The sequence below is a fragment of the Taudactylus pleione genome, unplaced genomic scaffold (assembly GCF_031769625.1).
Source record: "Taudactylus pleione unplaced genomic scaffold, aTauple2 ptg000656l, whole genome shotgun sequence".
In the NCBI taxonomy this organism is placed as follows: Eukaryota; Metazoa; Chordata; class Amphibia; order Anura; family Myobatrachidae; genus Taudactylus; species Taudactylus pleione.
This window is the reverse complement of record NW_028285058.1, coordinates 494,849-518,803: the sequence shown is the minus strand read 5'-3', so window position 1 is coordinate 518,803 and position 23,955 is coordinate 494,849. Positions and strand designations below refer to the sequence as shown.

Below are 23,955 nucleotides of genomic sequence, written 5' to 3'. Positions count from 1 at the left end.
TGCCGTACCAGCAGCAAGGCTATAGCTGGCCATATCCATGTTAAAAATGGCACATAATGAAGTTTAAGATACACAGCCTTTGAAATTAAGTCAAATTGGCATTTTTAAAAAAAAGCTGAACACACCCAAACAGTTTACACACAGATGCGCCTGTCATGTTCTCCTTCCTGCAGCAGGCAGCCATTTTAGGAGGTAGGTGCCTAAGCCATGAGCCAATGGCAGGCTTGCAGAAACCGTATTGGCTGTTTCCTATAGTGCAAGTACCAGTAACACAACTGGCAGGTTTCAGACTAACCAATCTATAGAATCTTTCCATTTTGAGGCTTGTTTCTCCTTAAACTACAAAGCCAATGACTCCTGCCAGCTTCCGAGGGGTGAGTACTAGTATAGTAAGCCTCTACACTTTCCTGCTTCTTGAAATGTCAGTGCTATAACTGGAGCCAGGTTCTCCTTCAGAACAGGAGAACAAAAAGCACACACAAAGGTTTCCATTCAGGAAGCAACTGCACAGCCCTTGGGGCTCCAGAACTAGTTTGCTCAGACTCCACTGTGCAAAAATGGCAGGGATCATCCTGCACTGCCATACAGGGGTCAATACATTGGATACACAGTATATCTGATGAATGTAGAAAGCAAAATAAATACTAGCATCAGAATACAGAGGGGGATATTTCATAATGAAGTATCTGTCATGGGTTACAGAACTTTATTTTCAAGCTGAACTAGGATACTGCTTCATCACTTCTACAGCAGTTATCAGAGTTTACAGTTTAGTAGTTAGAATGAACAGCCCTCAAGCCTTCGGAAGGTTAGAACATTACAGTACCTTTAATTTAGAGAGATAAACAGCCCCAAAATGACCTAGTCACCTGACAGCAGACAACTGGTGTGCTTTAGAATGTACTTCTACCATCAATTGGTCCACAGCTGTTTCTTCTATTCTCAATCAGGGCATCAGAGCTGTGTAATCCAGACATGCTTAGTGGCACCAATCAGTATTTATCACCAGAAAGCTGTTGTGTTCTGAAGCCTGAGCACTGACAATCATTGCTCGGAAATACCATCTCCTTGAGCCCCTATGAACAGGAAAAACACTGCACACAGCATTTTAAATGACAACGTCTCAGACCATGTGACTGCATTTAATGAGGCTGCTGTCTTAGGATTTTTTTTTTTTTTTTTTTAAAAGGAGGCTCCTTAAGTTGGTAGAACTAATGCACATTAAAAATTACAATGCATCTTTTGAGATACAAAATGTGTGGTAGTTTGAAAAAGACGTTCACCAGCAGTCGTCCGACTAAATGCTGTTCCACTTTACATCAGGATGTAGTCAAAATCCCGACGGCTGGGATGCAGTGTGTTAAAATCCCGCCCCGGGACTAAATTTAGGTGGATAAATACTGAAGTCAGCCTACACACCAACGCCAGAATCCCGATCGAAGGTAAGCAGGGCGGAGGATTAGGGTTAGGCACTAACGGGGGAATGTTAGTATACTTACCCGACCCCTGGCAGGATTTAGGGCATCGGGATGCCGCTGTCAGCATTTTGACTTTACATCAATTGATCCTGTAGGTGCACAACTAAACAGGTCCTGAGCTACATCCTTCCTACCAACACCTAACAAGGCATTTTGTAACTGTGCCAGACCCACTACACCGCACAATTCAGCCCCTTAGACACCCCCTATACTAAATGTTCCTTGGGTAACCCACACATCCCACAAGTTCATTTATCACTTCTTTAATTCACCTAAAGTCTAAATTTTCTTGTATAAGCACAGACCCACAACACAGCATCGGCTAATACAATTTATATCCAACATACTGTCGCCTGAGGGGAAACTAGATGGGCCCAAAATAAGATTGTACAACAGAAGCCTACTGTACCCTATGCTAAAAGGAATTCCTCATCATTTGAATACATCTTGCAACACCTTGGACCCTTGAGAAACTGGTGGTTTGTCTGTATATTTTATACATTTGTGAGGAGATTTTCCCTAAACATCATGCCAAGCAGATAGCTGGGGGAATACTGTATAGTACTAAGGAAAAATATTGTAAAAGTGCAACTCCATAGAGATGTATGGTAGTCCCGTTACTGTATCAGATGTATGCAGACTGTTCACAAAACAAACTGGGCAACTAGCCGCAGGACCAATTTCTGGTGAGTCTTTGTTTCCGACATGAATACCCAGGGCCGGCACTACCATTAGGCAGCTGCCTAGGTGGTGCCGGCCTCTGGAGGGTGCCAGCAAGTCTACCCCCCCCCCCCCAAAAAAAAAAATAATTTCCTCTTTTATATGGTGCTGGCAGGGCCGGATTACTAGTATGGCGGGTCGCCAGGTTCGCCCTCACAGAGATGGTCACCAGGATGGAGCAGCGCCCAGACCCCTAGCCCCCCCATTTGCCGGTGAGAGCACTGGAGGCGGAGCAGACAATACTGGGGGAGCAGGGGCAGCAGAGTGAAGCTTTGCCTAGGGTGCTTGCAAACCTAGCACTGGCCCGGGTTAATACCCCTTTCACACAGAGCCTCTGACTGGGATATTGCTGGGGTGACCTGGGTTTGTGTGAAAGTCCTGGGTCTGCAACCAGGGTTATTCCCGGGACCGACCCAGGTAAGCTGCAGTGGGTTCAACCAGAGTTACAGTAAAAGAATCTCATTTGCAGTTCAGAAACAGACACTTTTCATGACTCATCTTTGTGATCCTATAACAAAACACCCACTTCTAATGACACATTTTGAAGGGCAGACACTGGTTCAGTGTGAAAGGCATCATCCCAGAATAACTCGGGTCCAAGGTGCAGTGTGAAGAGCTGCAACACGGGTTGAACCAGTGTTCAGTATTCCGGGCCAGGGCTTCAGTGTGAAAGTGGTATTACAAAGGGGTATAACAAACAAAGTATTAGTGGTAAACCAACCAAGTGACAAACATTTTTCAAACATTTGTCTAGTTACTACATTCTAAAATCAGAGCTACTGTACAACCTAATTGGTTGCTATGGGCAACACCCAAACATACTCTTTAGAAAGAGTGAAGAGTCTCCCCCAAAGTTACTGTGTAGGAATAATGCCACCATTAATGTAACAATATAGAACATCTGCATCTAGCACACTGGTCTGGTATTACTTGAAAGATTCATTATATTCCATTTTGTCTGGAAAAAAAACAATACCTAGTCCCACAAAACTGCCATCACCCATTACTGTGAATACAGACCACCACCATGGTACAGTAGATGTGTTCATGCACTGCAAGTTGTAATTAGAGTAGCTTTTTTTGTCCATTTACATCCCACCCCCCTATAACAGTAATTAAGATGTGCTCAACTCCTGACCAGCATAATTCCAGCAGTCACTGTGTAAGTGAACAGACTACTTAACGGCTAGTAGTGCAGCAAACGAGTGCAAAATCCTCTGGACCATGCTAGACAAGATTGAGTACAAATTGAAACTGTGGGCAGGCCTGGCCAACCTGCGGCCCTCCAGCTATTGTGAAACTACACATCCCAGCATGCCGACAGTTTTAGCAATCCCTAATAGCAATACTTTACAAGTCCCAGCATGCCCTGCCAAAGTACAGCTATCAGGGAATGCTAACACTGTCAGGGCATGCTGGGACTTGTAGTTTCACAACAGCTGGAGAGCCATAGGTTGACCAAGCACGACTTGGAGGACCGGTTTCAGACACATGAATGTGGGCCAAAATAGTCTGAGATTATACTAGGAATGAGAATGGGGAAAGGTTGCAGCTATCCGCACTGGCTGTTGAAGCTTAAAGCATTGAAACCTAAACGAAGGAACTGTAGAGCTTAAGTATGGTCAGCACGGAACATGAGGCAATATCCACTTAGGACCCCATTCTGGTGGGGGAATCACCTCTAGCTTAGCCTGCATAATTAAAATTACATATGCAATTTCTACAAAAGTTTCACTTTGTCCTGTTAAACTGGGTTCCCAATATAGACTGAACCCAGATTTAAGGCATGCAGAGGACTCCATCTGGCCACAGCTGGTAGAGATTTATTAAAATGCTTTAATGCCCAAGGTACAAAACCCCAACTATTTAGTTACCCATGAGACCATTTAGCACCCTTCAGCTTTTCCTGGAAGGTTAGGAGTATAGTAATGATTGAACAAACTAATTTGCAATGAGCTAAGACTAGAGTCTCAGAGGGACACTATAACAGCAGGGTCTCACCCTGCCCAAGTCTCTTATAATTTATAGCAGGACACCTAAAGCTGCTGCAAGACCAGTTCCAGAGACCGGTAACAGGGGTTGGATACTGTGCATGAAACAATCAATGGGAAATGCTAGAACAGGGGTAGGGAACAGTTTATCTGCCGAGGGCAATTTTGATGTACATGACATTCACGGGCCCAGTGCAGGCAACGTACCCTCCATGTGATGTCACACGGGGGGTGGGCAATAATAGTTGGAGTTTGCCCAGAGCATAGCTGTAAGGGCAGCGGTGTGACCGTCTGAAGCGTCCTAAGGAGGCTCCAGGCGGCACTGCTGCATAGATTCTGGCTGCAGGGTACCAATATAGGCACCCTGCTATCCAGATGAGGCTAGCAGGGAAAATGATTCCGAGGGCTTTATACTGCCCCCGGGCCTGAGGTTCCCCGTCCCTGTGCTAGAAGGTGGCTGGCACCAGAAGAGGACATTAGTCCCACCTTCTACATAGTACTATAGTTTTTGACATAAGCACCAAATCGGTTAATGTTCAAATTTTAACAAATACTCCCCATTAAGAATAGCACTGCAAATGGCTCTTCACTACCCCACCAAAAACACTGTGGCAGGCTACCTCGAAAAAAATAAAGATGCATTTGAATAGAAAGCTACTACAGGACCTGGCCAATGTGCATATTAATGAAGAGTATTTCATCTGTTCTTTAGTCCAGAGGTTCCCAACCACTGCCATTACAGTCCAGGTTTTAAGGATATCCCTGCTTTAGCACAAGTGACTTAATTCGTACCTCAGTCAATTTGATATAACCATCTTGGCTCAAGAATGGACTGCCTTAAAACCTGGACAGTAATGGCAGAGCCTGGGATCCTCTGCTTTAGTCATTTGGTTTCTATTTCGATCCTTTGCTGAAAGGGTGTAGTATGCTGGCCATCTTGTTACGCACACATTCCTGTGGTCGCATAATGTGTATGATATGCTTACAGTGTTGTAGGTTCTCAGCAGAGGAAATATTGATACGCTCTGGATTATAAAAGAAAAAAAATCTGTTTATATTAGGACTTGGCAGGCTTCACTGCAGATCATTTGTTATGCAATTTCTTCCCAAAGACACTGTCCATATGGATGTACTGTTACCTTTCTTTCCATTTGAAAAAAAAAATTATATAAAAACATTTACGGTCAATGTCAAGACTTTCCTCAGAGTTTGTGGGGGGGGGGATTCAGAGCACCCACCATTTTTATCTACTGTATAATGGCTCTGATCTGTACATCATGAAAAGGAATACAGGCCTTAGAACAGAGGTTCCAAAGGCTCCCTAACAGTTCAGGTTATAAGGATATCCATGCTTGACCATAGGTGTCTTAATTAGTACTTCAGTCAATTTTACTTCAGTCAATTTGATTTAACCACCTGTGCTCAACCTTGGATATCTCTAGAACCTGAGCTGTTGGAGTGCCTAGAGCAGGGGTCTTCAAACTTGGCCCTCCAGATGCTGTGGGACTACACATCCCAGCATGCACTGCACATAGTTTTAGCATGCTGTTATATCAAAAAGGTGGCAGTGCATGCTGGGATGTGTAGTTCCACAGCAGCTGGAGGGCCAAGTTTGAAGACCCCTGGCCTAGAGGAACACGTTTGGGAACATCTGCCTTAGAGGAAGATTCTAACAAAAATAAAATAATCTTCCTGTAAGAATACCAGCCAAGCACAAACAATGCTGTGAAGTGCCAAGTCTTTCATCAGGAAAATAATGTCTTCCTCCCCATCTTATCTCCTCTACCATGGATTTCCTGCATATGTATAAATGAACTCCATCAAATGGCAAGATACAGACTGGAATGCTGTTTTCATTGCACCACGTGGGCATTGCAACAAGCTCAAAGCATAAGAATAAGAATAAAAGCAATAGAAAAAGACAGGACATTGGTCAGAGAAACATCACAGCTGTAAATTCGCCTACAAGCAAGCTCAGGTGGTACTTCCTGCTGCTAGGCATGCTGGGTGGTTTTTGTACCTCCATAAGCCTGGAAACCTCTTCCCTACATCATAACCCCCACTCCAATATCACAGCCCATGAAACACCCCAAAGTTCTCATTCAGAGATCACACCGCAGGTTGTGGGAGGCGTTATGGGGGAAAGGGGACAAATCAGAGAACCTGCCAACAGACTTATAGGAGTTTCTATAGTCCTTGATGCTAGTAACAGAAATATTTGTATACAGTGATCCCTTAGTATTTACATCAGACCAAATAAAAAAAATTTAATACATAAATATATATTGCTGCAAGTTTCAAATCAAATAAACTTCTCTTGTTTTCTGCAGCATCAACAAGCCTAGAAAAAAAAAAAAAAAAAACCTCGACCAGCCACACCCTGCAAAGTCTCTGGAACCAAGTATCCATCCAGTACACTGACAATGTATTCTGCAGTCTGGAGCACTGTGCCTGCACCAAGGCTTACTGTACACTGTACTAAACGCAGAGAGCACTTACATGAACGGCTGCCTGATTGACCTGTGGGATAAGCCACAAAACTAGTAACCGCCAAGTTCTAGTACATCATGGATCAACATTATTTCCGAAACATGACAATCTGTACGTTTTATTTAGCTCCACGAGGATAGCATTCAGAGTTTGCAACAAGTCAGCTGCAAGAACTCATGGTGCATGTCTAAAGGAGAAATGTGTTTGGCAAATGCATTCAGTCTGTGACCGTGGCTCTAGAGACCTAAAAAAGACTTTCCAAGTTCTCGTAGCAAAGAGAAAGCTGCTCATTTGCATCATTATAATGCAGCTGCACATTATCAATTACTTTACACTAGTAGTCTCCCAGAAATAGAGGGGGGGGGGGGGGTGTCTCAGACTGCCTGTGGGTCCAGACTGGAGGGAAAGGGGACGCCAGAGGCTGCCGTTGCCATGACATTGGGATAAAACGACTCACTCAGCAGATTATTCGGCAGCTGCTGCATTTGAAAGAGTGCCAAGAGTCTCTGGTGTGTATAAAAATCTAGACTGGCACAAGATCAGAAATCCGAATTGAAAAGGGGGGGTGGTCGCTGACCAAGCTGCCATAGAAGAGCAGTGAAGGGATGTTCAGCCTTACCAATATCCTTTTAAAACCACCCATCAGATGCTGACATTATGCCATTGATATTGGGGTTTCTCCTCTCAAATTGCAAATATGAGCTTTTGTAGCATGAACCCGACTACAGTCATTTTAGCCCAATTATAAATCAAACTAGCAAAGAAGAATGAAGAGCAATTGCAACAAGCAGATCTAGTTTACAAGGCTACAGAAGACAAAGTTGGTATACAGATTGCAACAGATTGGCTACCACCTACTGGTACTGATCATAAGGACAATAATGTTCCACATTAAGGTTTGCAGTTCTCACCATTACAGAAAGTCACCCCTTTCACACAGAGTGAAACAGGTTATTGCCAAGTCAACCCAGGTCGGGCCTCAATGGAAACTGCTCCCAAAAAATAACCTGGGTCCAGTGACCCAGCAATCCAACCTGGGAAGCAAGCAGAGTTGGACACAAGTAGGACCCGGGTTAAGGGGCAGTGTAAATGGATAACCTGGGACAGACAAGAGGGTGGCCGACCCGGGTCGAAATGTGGTGTGAAGACTTTGGTGGAAAAGGGGCACCAGACAGTGAGATTGCCAGGTTTCGGCCAAACTACCCAGGTCTCGCTCATGTCTGAAAGGCAGCTTCCTGGGCCGGCACGCCTGCTACTGACAACTTTTTTCCCAGGACTCTGCCCAGGTAGGTAACCCAGGTTAAGTGTAAATGGTGCGACCCAGGATTTTACTCCTGGGTTGCACTTTGAAGCATCCAATTGGCCATTAGGGGCTGCCTGGAAGGGGGAGAGTTGCCTCCTATAATAGCAAAAGAAACTCAGTGGTTTGACAGCCCTTATAACAAGGTGTGAAGATGGAGTACCTGATCTGATGGATGGGAAAGGTGTCCAGTCCATACTGCAGTGTGTAGAACAGGGGTGGGGAACCTTTTTTCTGCCGAGGGCCATTTTGATATATAGAACATTTGCGGGCCAGGTGCAGGCCATGCCCCTCCACGTGATGTCACAAGGGGGCAGGGCCACAATAGTCTGATTACATCAATGCCTGAGGATGCTTCGGGTAGCTGTAAGGGCAGCTGTGTGACTGTCTAAATCATCATAAGGACGGTCCAAGCAGCACCGCTGCATACATTCTGGCTGCAGGGTGCCATTCTAGACACCCTGCTAGCCAGATGAGGCTAGCAGGAAAAATCTCTGAGGGCCAGACCAAATGATTCCAAGGGCCTTATACGGTCCCCGGACAGGAGGTTCCCCATCCCTGGTGTAGAAGCAGCCGGCCCACCCTAGCTACAGAGACATTGCCTGTTTGGTCTATTGGCTGGAGAAGGGGTGTGATTGCGCGAGTGTGTACAAGTGTGAAGTGTGTATGACATGTGTGCAAGAATAACATGAGTGCAGCCTGGTAGCCCTGGCTGTTAGAATGCCAGGGCAGACCCAGCTCATGTCTGAATGAGGTTGACCCGGGAATTTCCAGGTCTCAGGTAGTGTGAAAGGGGGTCACGAGAAAAAACCTGGGGCTGGGCAGGGAAATTCCGGGGTTGTATGTCTGAAAGTGTCGTAGGGCAACAACTGCTTATTTCTAGAATGCAAACTGAGGCTCATGTGTTGTCTGCTGCAGAGGTTGCCTGGAGTAGGGTGTGGTATGATACATGTCGACAGTCAGAATGTTAACAGACTTTAGGTCGGCAACCAATGTCTACACTCTAAAATGTCAGTTTTTTTGCTTATTTTAGCCTAGCTCTAACCCCTAAAAATAAGCAAAATACTCTGTTGACATGTTAAATGTCTATATTTCAGCCATGTCAACCTGCTGCTGACTGGACCCCCTGAAGTGTACTGGAAACACATACTAGCCATATATGTGGTTGTTCCAATTGCCAGGGAGCACAAATTGATACTTTGCACAACACACACACACACACACACACTCTAGAGGGCCAACAAACAAGACACCTGGTAACATTCAGATATGTGTCCTTTTTAGCAGACGGATGTTGGGGGAAATGCTCTATGAAAACCAGACTTCGCCGTCTCAGAATCATACAGGAATCGCTAATGGAGCAATAACTGCACAGCAAACGTTACCAATGCAAATTCAAGATCTGTGACAGTATGGCGATCTGCCCAATATACTTGTGAGTTAGCGGCTTTCATACAAGGCAGCGCGCATTGTAGGTTTTGTTTAATAAATGCAGGTTCCTGAGCAGCTGCTGTTTGGAGAGGGGGGGGTGGATCTGGAACTAAATATGGTTAGAAGTTTAGTCTGAAATTTGAATTCCAGCAGCAGGCCCTTGGAATTCCAAGAAAACAGACTTCCTGACCATGCAGGATGTTACCTCATAATTATACAGCTACAACAGGAGCGTGGCAAGCCCTCCAAGTTCAGGGAGCGCTGCCGTCATTGACCCTTTCACTGCCAATGAACTTTTACTGTCCCAACACACCAGGACTTTATATTTCAATAAAGTGTAAAAATAAAATAGTATGTTTAAAAACAAAGCCTAAATACCTTTGTTATGTACACAGTGCTTCACATATTTAACACTAGTGGGGGGTGACCCATAGGCAAACCACATCATATGGATAGACAGACACCATACTAGAGGAGATTTATCAAACCTTCGAGAGAAAGTGCAGATGTTACCCAAAGCCACCAATCAGCCGCTGCCATTTATCTAGCTTTGGGCCACGCCTCCACTATCTCTGGAAGGTTTGCTGTATCTCCTCCTAGGTCCTTTGCATAGTCCTTACCACTTGCATCCTTTGCTTTTAACATTCTGCTGACTTTACTGTTTAATTCATTAGATATTTCTAATGAGTATTTCTTCCCAAAACATATTGCAACTAGTTTACAAACAGCCTCTCCAAGATGATCTGTTGCTCATTATGAACATGTGCGCAGGGACCAACTTGAACAGGAACTTGCATATAAAAAATATATATATAGTGCACAAAGGTTTTTAATAAATAATTTGGAATGACATGCTTCCTACATTTCCAAATCAGAGAACACATGAGTAACTGGCTATGGGGAGTTTTTCCACTGGCAGACCACTTGAGTTAAGATTGACACACCCTCCTGCAACTTGTACAGAGCACATGGTTTAAGCCATCTGCTTTCTAACTTTTTACCTTACCATAGTACAGAGGTTTCCAAACTCGATCCCGAAGGAACTAACAGTCCTTGCTTTAAGGATATCCATAGTTGAGCACAGATGGTTAAATCAAAAAAGACTGAGGAACTAATTAAGTCACCTGTGACCAAGCATGGTTATCTATAAAACCTTGACCGTTAGGGTGCCTTGAGGACAGAGTTTGGGAATCTAGGTCATAATATATATCGGATTCATTTGAATACAGATCCTGAGGCTCGCTCTGCAGAGCTGTAGGTACAGCTATTATACTGCAGCAAAGGACACCAAATAAAGCTCTGCCTAATCATATAAGGCCAAAAAAAGTGCTAAATTGACAGATCCTAATGGGGACATGAAGGCTCCCCTATACCACAGCAATACAAATACACCTGTGACAAAGTGTATTGGAGATCAATCTAATATTTCATTGAGTGACTGCTGTGTCTAATAAACTAAGGCAAGACCAGAAGCCTATATCTCTATCACTTGCAGTGCCCTCTACTCAGTGTATGGCGGAACTTCTGAAAAACGCAACCATTACAGTCCAGATTATAAGGAGATCCATGCTTGAGCACAGGTGACCTAAATAGTACCTTAGTCAATTTGATTTAACCATCTGGACTCGAGCATGGGTATCCTTAAAACCTGGACTGTAATAGAGTTTGGGAAAAACTGGTGTATGGGACTTGTGCTGTTCCTGGAGACTGGGTGTTTATTGTAGCATAAGGAAAAGTCATGAACTCTGGCCCCCCCCCCCCATTTATCAGTAAAGATAACCCCTTTAGAGCTTGCTAAGGGGTTATGCCACCCTTTCTGGATTTAACAAACACTGGTAATCCAAGATTACCGCTGTTTACCAGGCATTGCTCTTGCCATCTTTTAGATGGCGAGAGTGATGGGGCCCACATTGCTGGCAATGGAGACCCGGCTCAGCGAAGCCTTCCAGGCACTGGCGGGTCCCTGTGTCATGCAGACGGACTGTCACGCATGCGCATAACAGGAGCCCCGTCGCTGGCAGCATTAGGCTGCCAGCAGCCCAGCGGAGGACCTCGCCGGAGGGGTAAGTATTGGTACATACCAGTAAATTTTTTCATTTGTATCAATGATACCAAACAAAAAAATTGCGCTGGTGTTTACCACCGTTGATAAATGGGGGCCTCAGATTTTTCTCTTATGCATGACTATCTTCTGAATTCTACAACACAAGACGTACAGAGACGTGAAACCCTGCACGGCAGTCATTGGAAAAACTCAACACCAGATCCTAAAAAACTGCAGGGCAAACAAGGGTTAACCACAACATACTGCGCTGGTCACAGGATTTCTTATAGTGGTAAGCACAATGCACAAGAATGTAGAGTGGTTTTTGCTCAAGTAGAGGTTGAGAATTGGATGGGTGTGGCACTGCCATCCACTCACTTCCCAGGGTGCCCACTAGAATCAGGCAGCACAATGAATCTAAGACACTGGCTGCACATACCACCAATATGACAGTGCAAGGATCCAGAGGAAGTCCATCTGTAAGAAGGGAACATTTGCAGAAGGAGATGGGTAAAGCAGATGTCTAGCAGGAAAGCCGAGCTCACTGCTTTTTGCTGCGTTACAGTAACTCTGTATACAGAATAGTTTGTGGAGTTTAATGTAGAAGCGGCAGCAATAGCCATTGACAGCATCTCCCACAATGCCCCTGTGTTTAGGACATGCATATATATGTCTACCTTAAAACATTTAACCATTTGTGATAGGCCTGTGGCACGGACGTGGTACTCCAAAAATCATGCAATATTGAAAAATATATATTAATAATGAATAAAGAATACAGAACTAAGGGGTATTTAAAAAAACAAAGTCAAATACATAACATCTTGCTATACTTTCTCAGATTGGCGGGTACTTTGAATATATTTACATACATTAGGAGACTTTAGTAGGGACACCATCTAACGCATACTTGGCAATTTACCATTATGGGCAATTTTTTTTTAATAGACTATTGCACAACTACATGAAGCGTGATACCCTTCTAGTTGCTGTATTTGCTTCTGTGGTCTATTTGATGGCAAAAAAATGGACACTAGTTCACTTTATACAAACCAGTTTAGAAAAGAAAGCCTTGGGGAGTATATTTACTAAAGTGCAGGGTTTTCAGAAGTGGAGATGTTGCCCATAGCAACCAATCAGATTCTACTCATTTATCTAGCACCTTCTAGAAGATAATAGCTAGAATATGATTAGCTGCTATGGGCAACATCTCCACTTTTAAAAACACACTTTAGTAAATATACCCCTTGAAGTCTAATCTAGCAGATCGTTGCTTAGGGAAAAGGCACATTCTCACATTTAAAGACAGATACTTTACATTTTGGCTGACTCCCATGCCCCAAAGGGGATAATATTTCAGTGGCACCCCTCTAATGCTTTTTAAAACACTTCATGTTTTATTTTCCCCTCTGACACTTGTCTCATCATGTTTTACAATTTATTTTTCTACTTTTCAAGATGAAACACTTGGCACTCCCAAAATCCTCCCACCTTTAATGGGTTTGTGTGATTAAGCTTATCCATTCCACTGTCGACAGAAAGCACTCCCTTAAGGCACAAGGATTGTCATAGGTGCATGCTTGCTGTGAAACAGGATTACACTGCTGTGAGGCACAGGAGCAAGGAGAAACCATTCAGAATTCCAGGGAAGGCCTGGGCAGTGGCTAGGTCTTTAATACAAGAATGTGATTTATTTTTGGATCTGGATCCATTTATAAAACAACAAGTTATGTAAAGAGGTAGTTATGATTGTTAATGGTGGTGACAGACGCAGTATCCTGCACACAGGAGCCACACTTCAGCTTTGTGAAAGTAGAACGGTTTAGGGAGAGGTACTGGAAGTACATGGGTTAATATATACATACAGCATCTTTGCTTGTGTCGAAGAGGGCAAACATAATAGTCAAATGGGAATGGTTCCTGCCCAGAAATGCCTGGTCTGAGGGATCCTGAGGAAATCCCATAGCAACCACATTCCACAGGCCTATTGGGATCACCAAGGGCACTGACCCTAGAACCATCCTGATGGGGGCAACTTCCAGAAGAATTCACAGTGTTCCAAGAACCACATCAGTGACAAAGCTCCCATCCAAGCATGCTGCTAGCCCTACAAAGCAATTAAACAAACCTGAAGGGATCATATTTGTACGTTAACCTCATCACTGCCAGAGCTAGGAAGCAAACAATGCTCTGTACTGCCATTAAAAGCACCACTTAATGTAACATACTAGAAACAAAAGGCCACATGACAGAAGCAAACATGCGCTGACATATCCAAGCAGCAAACAGGTTTTTACATAAACAAAACCAGAGATCTAAAGGGAAGAATATAGCAATTAAGGTTGGCAGTAATGGGTTAGTTATACTAGAGGTATGCAACATGCAGATCTCCACTGGCTGTGGAACTACAAGGACTAGTAGGCAATGCTTGTCAGATGTGGAACTACATACAAGTTCCATTAGTCTCCACGAGGACATGAATGATGGGACTTGCAGTTCCACACCTGCTGGAAGCCACAGGTTGCTTAAGAAGCAAGATGGAGTTAATAAATGGAGAGGGGTGCAGGATAGATAGAGATAGAGATATATATATATATATCTCTATCTCTATATAGATATATATAGGCGTAGTTACTACATTCATATGTTACATGCATGGCAGAAATACAAGACAGCATGCACCCAGGCACATGTGTGTCACGTACTATGGGGGTCCCACAGGCTCACCTATAGACACCAGCTTGATGTTCTCCCGGTCCAGAAACTCCAAGGCCACGGAGACGTTCTCCAGCTGCATCTGGCGGAAGGTGGGTCTCTGGTTGTACTTGCGGTACATCTTCTTCTGGCTCAGCACCTCCAGCAGCGCGATCAACCGCAGCCCGTCGCCCAGGTCCGATTGCAAGTTGGCGATCCGCTTGTTGACGCATTTCAGGTGCTCGTTGCACCAGCGGGTGAAGGTGTTCTGCTGGATCTTCTTCCACGGCGCGTCCTCCGCTAGGTCCTTCTCTGTGGCCGGCATCTCTGCTGCTGGGTCCGCCCCGGGCACTGCTCCTGCTGCTGCCGCTGAGGCTCCGCTCTGGGTGAGCCTCGGGTGGGCGCTGCTCATTTTAAGGCTTCGGTGAAGAGGCGGAGATGAGAATTGGGTGGGCCGGGCTATAGGACACAGAGAACAGCAGAGTTTAGTCAGGGAGAGAGCAGATGGCTACAGAAAGTAAGCACTAAATCCTATATATAATATAGCTATAATACATATACCAATTGCTGCTCTATCTATCTATCTATCTATCTATCTATCTATCTATCTATCTATCTATCTATCTATCTATCTAGATACAATTCCATTATGTTTCATTCATCTTTTATATTTATCCTGGTGTCTTGGAAAGTTTAAGTCAATGTTCAGTCACAATCTATGGCAGGGGTTCCCAACCACGGTCCTCAAGGCACACTAACAGTCCAGGTTTTAGGGATAGCCATATTTGAGCACAAGTGACTTAATTAGTACCTCAGTTATTTTGATTGAACCATCTGTGCACAATCATGGATATCACTAAAACCAGGACTGTTAGGGCGGAATTCAATTGTTTTCGCGGCCCGGATCTCCCGTCTAAAGTGAGGGGAGATCGCGGGCCGCTATTCAATTGTTCCAGCTTTATGGGCGGATGGCGCCCCAAAGTGGTAGGGTTTAGCCGCGTAAATCGGCTAACCCCGACCAAAGTGCTGGGCGTCCAAACAGGTAACTTTTCGCCGATTTCAGCTCGCACCCCTCTGGGGCTGCGAACTGAAGTGTAGCACTGGCAGCTGACTGAGGACGACAGCAGCAACAATTAAATAGCTCCGTCGGGCGCGATGGGGGCAGGAAACAATTTAATTCCGTCCTTAGTGTGCCTTGAGGACCGAGGTTGGGAATCACTGATCTATGGGCTCGATTCATTTGAACGCAAATTAAATAGTGCCAGTAAGAAGCGCCCGGAGCTATTCAATTTAGAGCGCTGTTAGGTCGGAGAATGACGGTTCTCACGCCTTAATTATGGTGTTTAGTCGCGAGAACGGGCATTCTCTGAGCGGAATTCAAATGATTCCAGCCCCTATAGCGCCCGACGGAGCTACTCAATTCTTGCTCCTGTCGGGCGCGATCAGCTGCCAGCGCTACATTTCAGCTCGCAGCCCCAGGGGGATGAGAGCTGAAATGTGCAAAAAGTGACCTGTTTGGGTGCCCAAACAGCACTTTTTGCGGTTGCGCCCAGCACTTTGGTCGGGTTTAGCTGCTTTACGCAGCTAAACCTGACCTCTATGGGCGCGATCAGTGCGAAAAACGGCATCAATTGAATAGCGGCCCGCGATCTCCTGTCACTTTAGACGGGAGATCCGGACCGCGTAATCAATTGAATTCCGCCCTCCGACTAAACTGCCCGACGCAATCCTGTTTCTGCGGCGCTAAGGGCAGAAAACAGCATCGCGCCTGTACTTTCCTGGAGGGATGAGAGAAGAAATCCTTAACAGCGTGCAGAATTGAATAGCTCCGGGAGCTCCTTCCCGACGCTATTCAATTGCAATTGCATAATGACACATTTTTTATTTTTCTTTACACACCAATTATTTAATTCAGCCCAGAAAACGTGGGAAAACAGAAGCAGAACATTGTGTTACCAGTTTTCCTTTTAAGACAGACACCATGGGGCATCGGGACAATTCAATTAAAAGCAATAGCCGTGAGTTGTTGGACTTTAGACCAGTGGTTGTCAACCCCAGTCCACAGGCCATGTTTTCTGGATTTTGATTTTGCAGGATCAATAATTATCCAACCTGTTTTCAGAGACATAAATCCCGAAAACATGACCTGTTTGGGGTACTTGAGGACTGGAGTTGAGAACCACTGCTTTAGAAGAAAAGAAAGGAAAATCACGGCTCTAGAGATATGGGGTAATTATGAGAGGAAAACCTGACTCTTTGGGGTCAATTCATTTAAGGATGAATTGCGGCACACTGAATCGCCCCAAATTTGTCTTTACAGTGCTTATACTATAGTAGAATACAGATAGCTACCATAAGTGCAGCATAGGAGCGCACTAAATTGCAGGCACTGGCGCTAAATTGCTGGTAGCTTAATAGCCCGTGAGTCGGCTGGAGGATGGAATATGTCTCCATAGGTCTAAAGCTGCATACACACACAACGATTTTTTTAATGAACGATTTGAGTAAACGATTTTTTCCCTTGAAAAAATTTACTAAAATCGTTTACTAAAGTTGTTCATTTACTAAATGTCATGAACGATTTTTATGAACTACAAACGATTTTTGCATATTCCCTTAATGTAAATCGTTGAGTTGACAAGTCTGACTGAACGACAAACTACAAACGACAAACTACAAACGTGAACGCTCATGAACGATAATCGTTCGTTTGACTCAGAAAGTGAACGATTTTTGCCATCAATTATCGTTAAACGATATCGTTTAACGATAATCATTAAAAAAATCGTTGTGTGTGTATGCAGCTTTAGAGTTAATTAGCCTTCTCAGAAAAATCTCATTAGGCTGTTAGTATGTCGCAACAATTCATAAAATTATGCAGACACTGCATTTTCAACCATTTTATAAAAAAAATGCTTGATAAATAGCCCCTAAGAGTGGTGATTAGCAAACTTCGATATAAATCAAACAAGCTTTTACTGCAAGAAATGATTTCATTACAGCACAGTTTCTCAAATTTGGGCCCTCATTCAGAGCCACTCGCTAGCGGCAGTACGCTCGTTCCGAGCGATGTTCGCACATCTGCGCATGCGTACGGATCGTTATACGCATGCGCGAACCAGTCAGTGCGGCCGAAATTCATGTGCTCGCAATATAGCGAATGCCTGCTATTTTGAGTGACAGAATGAGGCGTATGTGGGTGGTAACAGGGGAAGGTGCCTGAAAATGGGGAGTGGAGATCCGAACGCAGGCGTGCTTAAAGGTCAAAACGGGCGTTTTATGGGTGTGCATAATTAATACAGCAGCGTCATTGACCACGTCACTGGGTTATTTTATAGCCAGAACTGCTCGCAAGATTATGGTAGCAAAAACCAACCACAAGAATAGCGAGCAGTTCATACGCTGGTCGATGTACTCGATTAATCTAATAAATAGCGGACATGACGTATGGTGCGAGCGGCCAGGGGGCGTTTTTAACAAAAAAACAAGCGTATGTTTTGCTCGCTCGTTCAGACTTAGAGGTGTGAACAGACTGCAATTTGCGAACGGATCATTTGAATAGCCACCCCTTGTTTTTGAACGAACGACCGCAAATAGCGAACGGCTCTGAATCAGGCCCTTGGTCCACAGCACCCAAAACAGTGCATGTTTTCCAGATCTTCTCACAGAATCACAAGTGAAATAATTAGCTCCAACTGTGGACTTTTAAAACGTGTCAGTGAGTAATGACTACACCTGTGCACCTGCTGGGTGACCTGGAAAAAGTGACCGGTGTGGTGTCCTGAGGACCGAGTTTGAGAACCACTATTCTAGATCCATTCCTAAGGCACATTTGTGATATTACCAAAGACTAAAAACTGATATTTAGCGAAACCTGTTCACAAGTGATGGAGTTTTTATACTGTACTTATTTAATTGCTGTTTATACTTCTTTATTTTAGCCTTTTACTCAACTAAAGATGACCATTATAGTGGTTTTGTAATCTGCTATACTCCCCCAAAGTAAGTGCCATCTATAGACAAATTGTGAATTTGTGTCTGTATATTACACTCACCAATTTCTATTGCTGTATTCTGGTTATTATACATAATACATTTACAATACTTCATAAAGAGTTTGTATAACACAGAAATAGATCATACTGTATGGGTGTGCATTAACAGATAGACAGTAAAAAGGTCAACAGTGTCTAGATAGACACAAAATGTTAGACAGTCAATAGGTCGACTGGGACAAAATGTCGACACACTAAAGGTTGCCATGTAAGAAGGTTGACAGGTACACATGGTCGGCAGTGTCAAAAGGTCGACACAATAAAAATGGTCGACATACCATTTTTTTTCAACACATGATTTTTTTCCTAGCCCTAATCTTCACCCTAACCATCCCCTTGTACCTAACCCACCCTCCTTCCTGGTGCCTAACCGTCGGGGTAGGTGCCTGACCCTAACCATCCCTTCTAGTGCCTAACCCTAACTCTCCGGTAAGTGCTTAACCCTAACCGTCGGGGTAAGTGCCTAACCCTAACAAAAAATCATATGTCGACCATTCTTTGCACCAGCATTTTGACCCTGTTAACGGGCGTATTTATAATGGGTGCAGGGTGTGCGGGGCACACGAGCCCCTGGGTCCAGGGGGGCCCCACACCGCACATCCTGTACCCATAAAACTTACCTCTCCTGAGTCCCACATCGGCTCCGGAGTCTGCGCCTGTAATAATGACTGGAAAATGGCCACTGCGGCCACTTTCCCATCGTTTGCGCATGTGCAGTACAGGGAAAATGGCAGCCATTTTCCCGATGACCTGTGTATACGCTATAGACTCTGGGCACACTCTAGTGCCCAGAGGATATAAGTGCGGCGTTGGCCGCGCACCGCTCAATGCGCAGCCGGACAGAGAGGAGGCGGCACGTGTCGGAGACTGTGCACGGGCCCCCTCCTCTCTAGAAACGCCTCTGCCTGTCAACCTTCGTACATGTCGACCTTTTGTCTGTAGACCTTTTGAACCTGTCAACCTATTGACTGTCTGACATCTGGCATCTACCTAGACATTGTCGACCTTTTTACTCTCTATCTATAGTCTGGAACCCATACTGTATGTATACCAATATGCTAATCAGCTGAACATCTGCATTTCACATAATCCGTGTTTAACTTGAAATACAGCTTTAAGCTTACACTGTGACCTACCTCTGTGTTGCATAATTACTTTAATAAAAAGTGTAAATGAACAGTTATATTAATGGGATTATGTGTGTGCAATGTAGAAACATCTAATTCCGTCCAATATTATGACGGGTTCACTTTTGCAGGATGCGGGCTGTGTCAGGACAGATGTGAGAATATGACTCAGTTGCGTAAGTGCATTTTCTTTATAGGTACTCATTGTACTTTCCCAAACTCCGTATATCCTTAGTTCATATTACAATATTATTATACCCTAAAGTCTGCTAAACTTTACTGTGTTCCCTTTCATCATTGACAGATCAGTGTTGATAATATTTTGCTGGGCATTTCATATCTATAAACCAAGATGAGCCCCAAACAGTATTTATTTGATCCATTGTATTTGCAAGGCCCCATAAGGCTTTGTGGACCTCCAATAAAGGACCACAAACCCCAACATACAGATTCCCTTACGTAATACACTACTAATAAATGAGCAGCTATATCATGGGGGAAGACATTTTTCCTATGCACAACACACTACCTGTCAGTAAGCCTATTTTATCTACTAAATAGCTAATAACAGAAAACATCTTGTGCTGATCAACTGGGCAACAGTCAAAACAATGTAATTCATGTTCTGTCACGGTAAGGTTTACATGCGTGTGCTACGGGATCATGTTGTATTTTAGTTGTAAACCGTCCAGTTTGCAGCAGATTCAATAAGTATAGGTATAAATCTATATATAATCACAGGATCCTGCTCCATGCGTAGTTGGGATATAATTAGTCCATTGTGAGTTTGGGACAGTGGCTGCATGTAAAAGATACAGACAGAAGAAAGTGTCCACAATCTGATACTTATCTGCACACAGAGACTCGCAGGATGTGACTAAGGCCACTGTAATAACTGATACAAAGAAAAACGTAACCTGTCTGTGTACACAGGTCTCTGAGTAATGGAGCGAAGCTACTGGAGGAGGGAAAAGGAAATCTTACCTCACACTTATCATTGACAGCTCTCTTTGATACATGTTGTAGCCTGGTTTTAGGATACAGAGTTTGTAAGGCTGTATGGGACCCATTTACTAATGATCAGGTTTTTGACACGATTATAATTTCGAATCGCCACTATTCGCCGGCAAAAAGAAATGATCTACCGCCGGCATGTATCATCTCACACATGCAGGGACTGGGGCTCCGGTAGGGGGTTGGGTATGATATCCCGGCTGTCGGGATACCGACAGCGGCTATCCCGACAGCGGCATCCAGACAGCCAGAATCCCGACACCCATAGGAACGCAAGGTACGTATTTTCAATACCCCTACCCTAACCCTCCCCGATGCCTAAACCTAAACCCCCCCTACGAATCCCTCTGCCGGTGCCTTTTGTGAAATGTAGACTATAGGCTACAATGGCTAACGCCATTTTCAGATGGCGTCAGCTACTGGGGCCAAGCGCCCTCCGGAGCTTGGTGTATTCAACCAGAAAGCATCCCCCTTAGATTTCTATAGGGGCTGCTATTGCGGTCGAGCAGCGTGCGGTTCCTTATAGCTACATTTGGGGGATACTTATTATTTGCGGGTACACCCCAAAAGCTGATGTTTTCTGGGGATATCCTGCAAATAATAATTGATAAATATAGGCCCCCGATGTGAGGGGCATTCCCTGCCGTGCCATATTATTAGAGTTTAATTTATTGAGTGATTAATGAGGAGGGGCGTCCACATGGAAATGAAGGTAATGCCGTGACCTGGGTTTTCATGTACCCAACGCGTTCTCATGTGCAGAATTACTGCAACACCTGAGATGCAATAGGGACATTACATCACATCATTCATATGCTCTGCATTGCCTGTAGACACTAGCGCTCGGCTATGGAGCACACACAGGGCCCGATTCAGACCCACTCGCTAGGATGCGTTCGCACGCATCCTGCCGATGTTTGCATTCTGTGCATGCGTACGCATTGCTGTGCACGTGTGCGAAGCAGTCCATGCGATCGCCAAGTGATCACCCCTTGTGCATAGACGCCTCGCTAGATTGAGTGACAGGACGAGCTGTTTGTGGGTGGTGACGGGTTGGTCGCTGGAGACAGGGGAGTGGTGGTGCAAACGCAGGCGTGCCCGAGCGTCTTAACGCCATTTCAGAGGCGTGCATAATTAAGACGCAGCGTCATAGTACACGTCACTTGGCTGATTTTTACACTGAACTGCTCACCGTGCTTGTGTTCGGGTACAGTCAACCGCAAGCGCTGTGGTCTGTTCCGATGGTTCCCGATGTACCGATGATTGTATATACTTTTTGAAGTTGACGTACGCTAGTGGGCGGCTAAAAACAGGCTGGTGGCCGTCTATAAACACAAAGTGATCGCTCGATTTTTAGACTGAAGCACTCGCAGTGCTTGCGGTAGGGTATGTCAGCCACAAGTGCTGCGCATGCATCTGATGGTTCTCGATGTTACCGATTGTTGTATACACTTCCTTTGAGATGACGTGTATTGCGAAGGGAAAGTGGGCGTCTTAAGACAGGCTGGAGGGCATCTGCATACACACAGCGATCGCACGTCAAGACATAGTGGGCGTGCTATTGCCTTGCTGTGCGATCGCGGGATTTGCCTACTTTGGCAGCGTGCGAACGCATCTAGTGAGCGTGTCTGAATCGGGCCCACAGTGCGATAACATACAATATCCATCTGCAAAACTGATCTGCGTTCAACTCCGCAGCGGCCCCAAGATGTGTCGCTTTTCATTTTTTTTTTAAACCCTCAAAAATTTATTTCTGCCCAGTTAAGGGGTTAATATGGAAAGCTTTTGGCATCCCATATAAATGTCATTTCTGCCTCAGGGTGCCTTTCCAGACCTGACCTCTTGTATAACCACAGTGCAGGCAGATTTGTCCTGAAGAAGCCCCATCATCTCTCAGTGATTGGTGGGGGGAATGAGTCATGTGACTGGGAATGCTGTGTGTGCAGCCAGCTGACCGCAGGGCTTACTAATGTCTTACAGAGGGTCGGAATTTGTTTCACTTCAAAATTTCCTTAAAATGGAAGTAGTGGAGGGATTTAGTTACACATGCCTGTGCTTTGTTGTTGTATCAGCTTGGTTCATGCCATTCCCTCTTTCTGCCAGCGCACATACTAAGCATTTGTGCTCAGAACACATGGCAGATCCCTCAGGAAGTGATTTATTCAGGGAAGAAGGAAAAAAAGAGGTTTATCCTTTATGCTTATTCTGTGAACAAGGATCTTGTAAAGTAAGGTAGCGCTGCCGACCAGCTTCCCTGCAGGGGGATATTGTGAAACGCTATACATTACACATTGCTGCTGTTCATTATAAGGATATTACAAGTCACAGGGGATACTTGAGCATAACAGGTATAAAGATACAGGCAAAGTACTTTTTTTTTTCGTTAGCCATAAATGGTATTACATTCATACATTCATGCCAATTATTTGTTTTTTTTCACATGCGGAGAAAACTACTATAAAAGGTATTGATTTAAACAGCAATTCTGGGGGGGAATTAGTAGCTGTTTCCAATTCACTTCAGTTGCCTAACTTAATATAGCATTCCGAAACTCTCCATTTATGGCATTTTAAATACACACAAAGGGCAGAATGTACGGAATCAGTATGATTTACCGCCGGCCGCAAATCCCCACAGCGGAAACCCGGCAGGGGTGAAGATCCCGACAGCTAATTTAGGTAAGTACCGCTAACCTAATTCCCTACCCTAACCCTCCTTTAGGGGTGCCTAACCCTAACTCCCCCGCCCCCCAAGTCTCCTGGGGGGGTGCCTAACCCTAACCTCCCCCTGGGGGTGCCTAACTCTAACCCCCCTTCCCCTAACCTAACTCTATCCCTCCCGGGGGGCTTCCTAACCCTAAGTCCCTCCCAGCAGCCCCCAATCTAATCCCCCCCCCGCGGCTGTGGCTTGCCTTCGATCGGGATGCTGGGCGTCAGGCTCCCGACGTAGGTAAAATGACAGGTGTTGGGATTTTGACGCCTGTCATTAAACCCTTGTTTGGATTAGACAGTCGGGGTGCCAACGGTCGGTATTTATACCGTCGGCATCCCGACTGCATACCGGATATACTATGCATTGCATCCGTGATGCGGTACATCTCGCCTCTCATTGAATACATACCACGGTATGTACTTAATAATGCAATGAAAATCACAAGGGGACTGCGTTCCTGATAAGAGCTGTCCTTTGCGATGCCCCAGCATAGAGGGACTTATGGGTTTAACACCCAGAAGTACCTCTGGCGTCCTGCTGTGCATGTGCAGAAGGACACGGGGGGAGATGGGATCCTTCTCAGGGGGGACATCCCAATAAGAAGATCATAGGTTTCTACTGGATAACACCACCTGAAGATGGCGTTACCCATCGGGACGAAGTACCTATGGAAAATGAGGCAAAACCCCTGAAAACTGTATTTTCAGCGGTTTTACTGCATTTTTCCCTTTAGTACATCCCGCTCAAAGACTGTAGAATTTAGGGGAGTTCTATTCTCCCTGACACATGGGAGATCAGAGGATCCTTCAGCATCTTGCACACTTTCTTATTAAAGTGGACGGGAGCTTTATGACGCGTTTCGCTGTGAATGGCGTCATCCTGGTCTGCACATCCACAGC

General features: G+C 44.9%; 1 protein-coding gene across 5 annotated transcripts in view; it reads right to left on the bottom strand.

The window, feature by feature from the left end:
- Positions 1–23,955, bottom strand: part of FLNA (filamin A) — a 115,165-nt gene that overhangs the window by 46,152 nt on the left and 45,058 nt on the right. For all 5 annotated transcript variants that reach the window (XM_088455503.1, XM_088455501.1, XM_088455502.1 and 2 more), the window contains exon 2: positions 14,182–14,607. In XM_088455503.1, coding sequence (XP_088311629.1) covers positions 14,182–14,560 — 379 coding nt within the window. In that variant the 5' untranslated portion in view covers positions 14,561–14,607. The remainder of the gene's footprint in view (positions 1–14,181; positions 14,608–23,955) is intronic.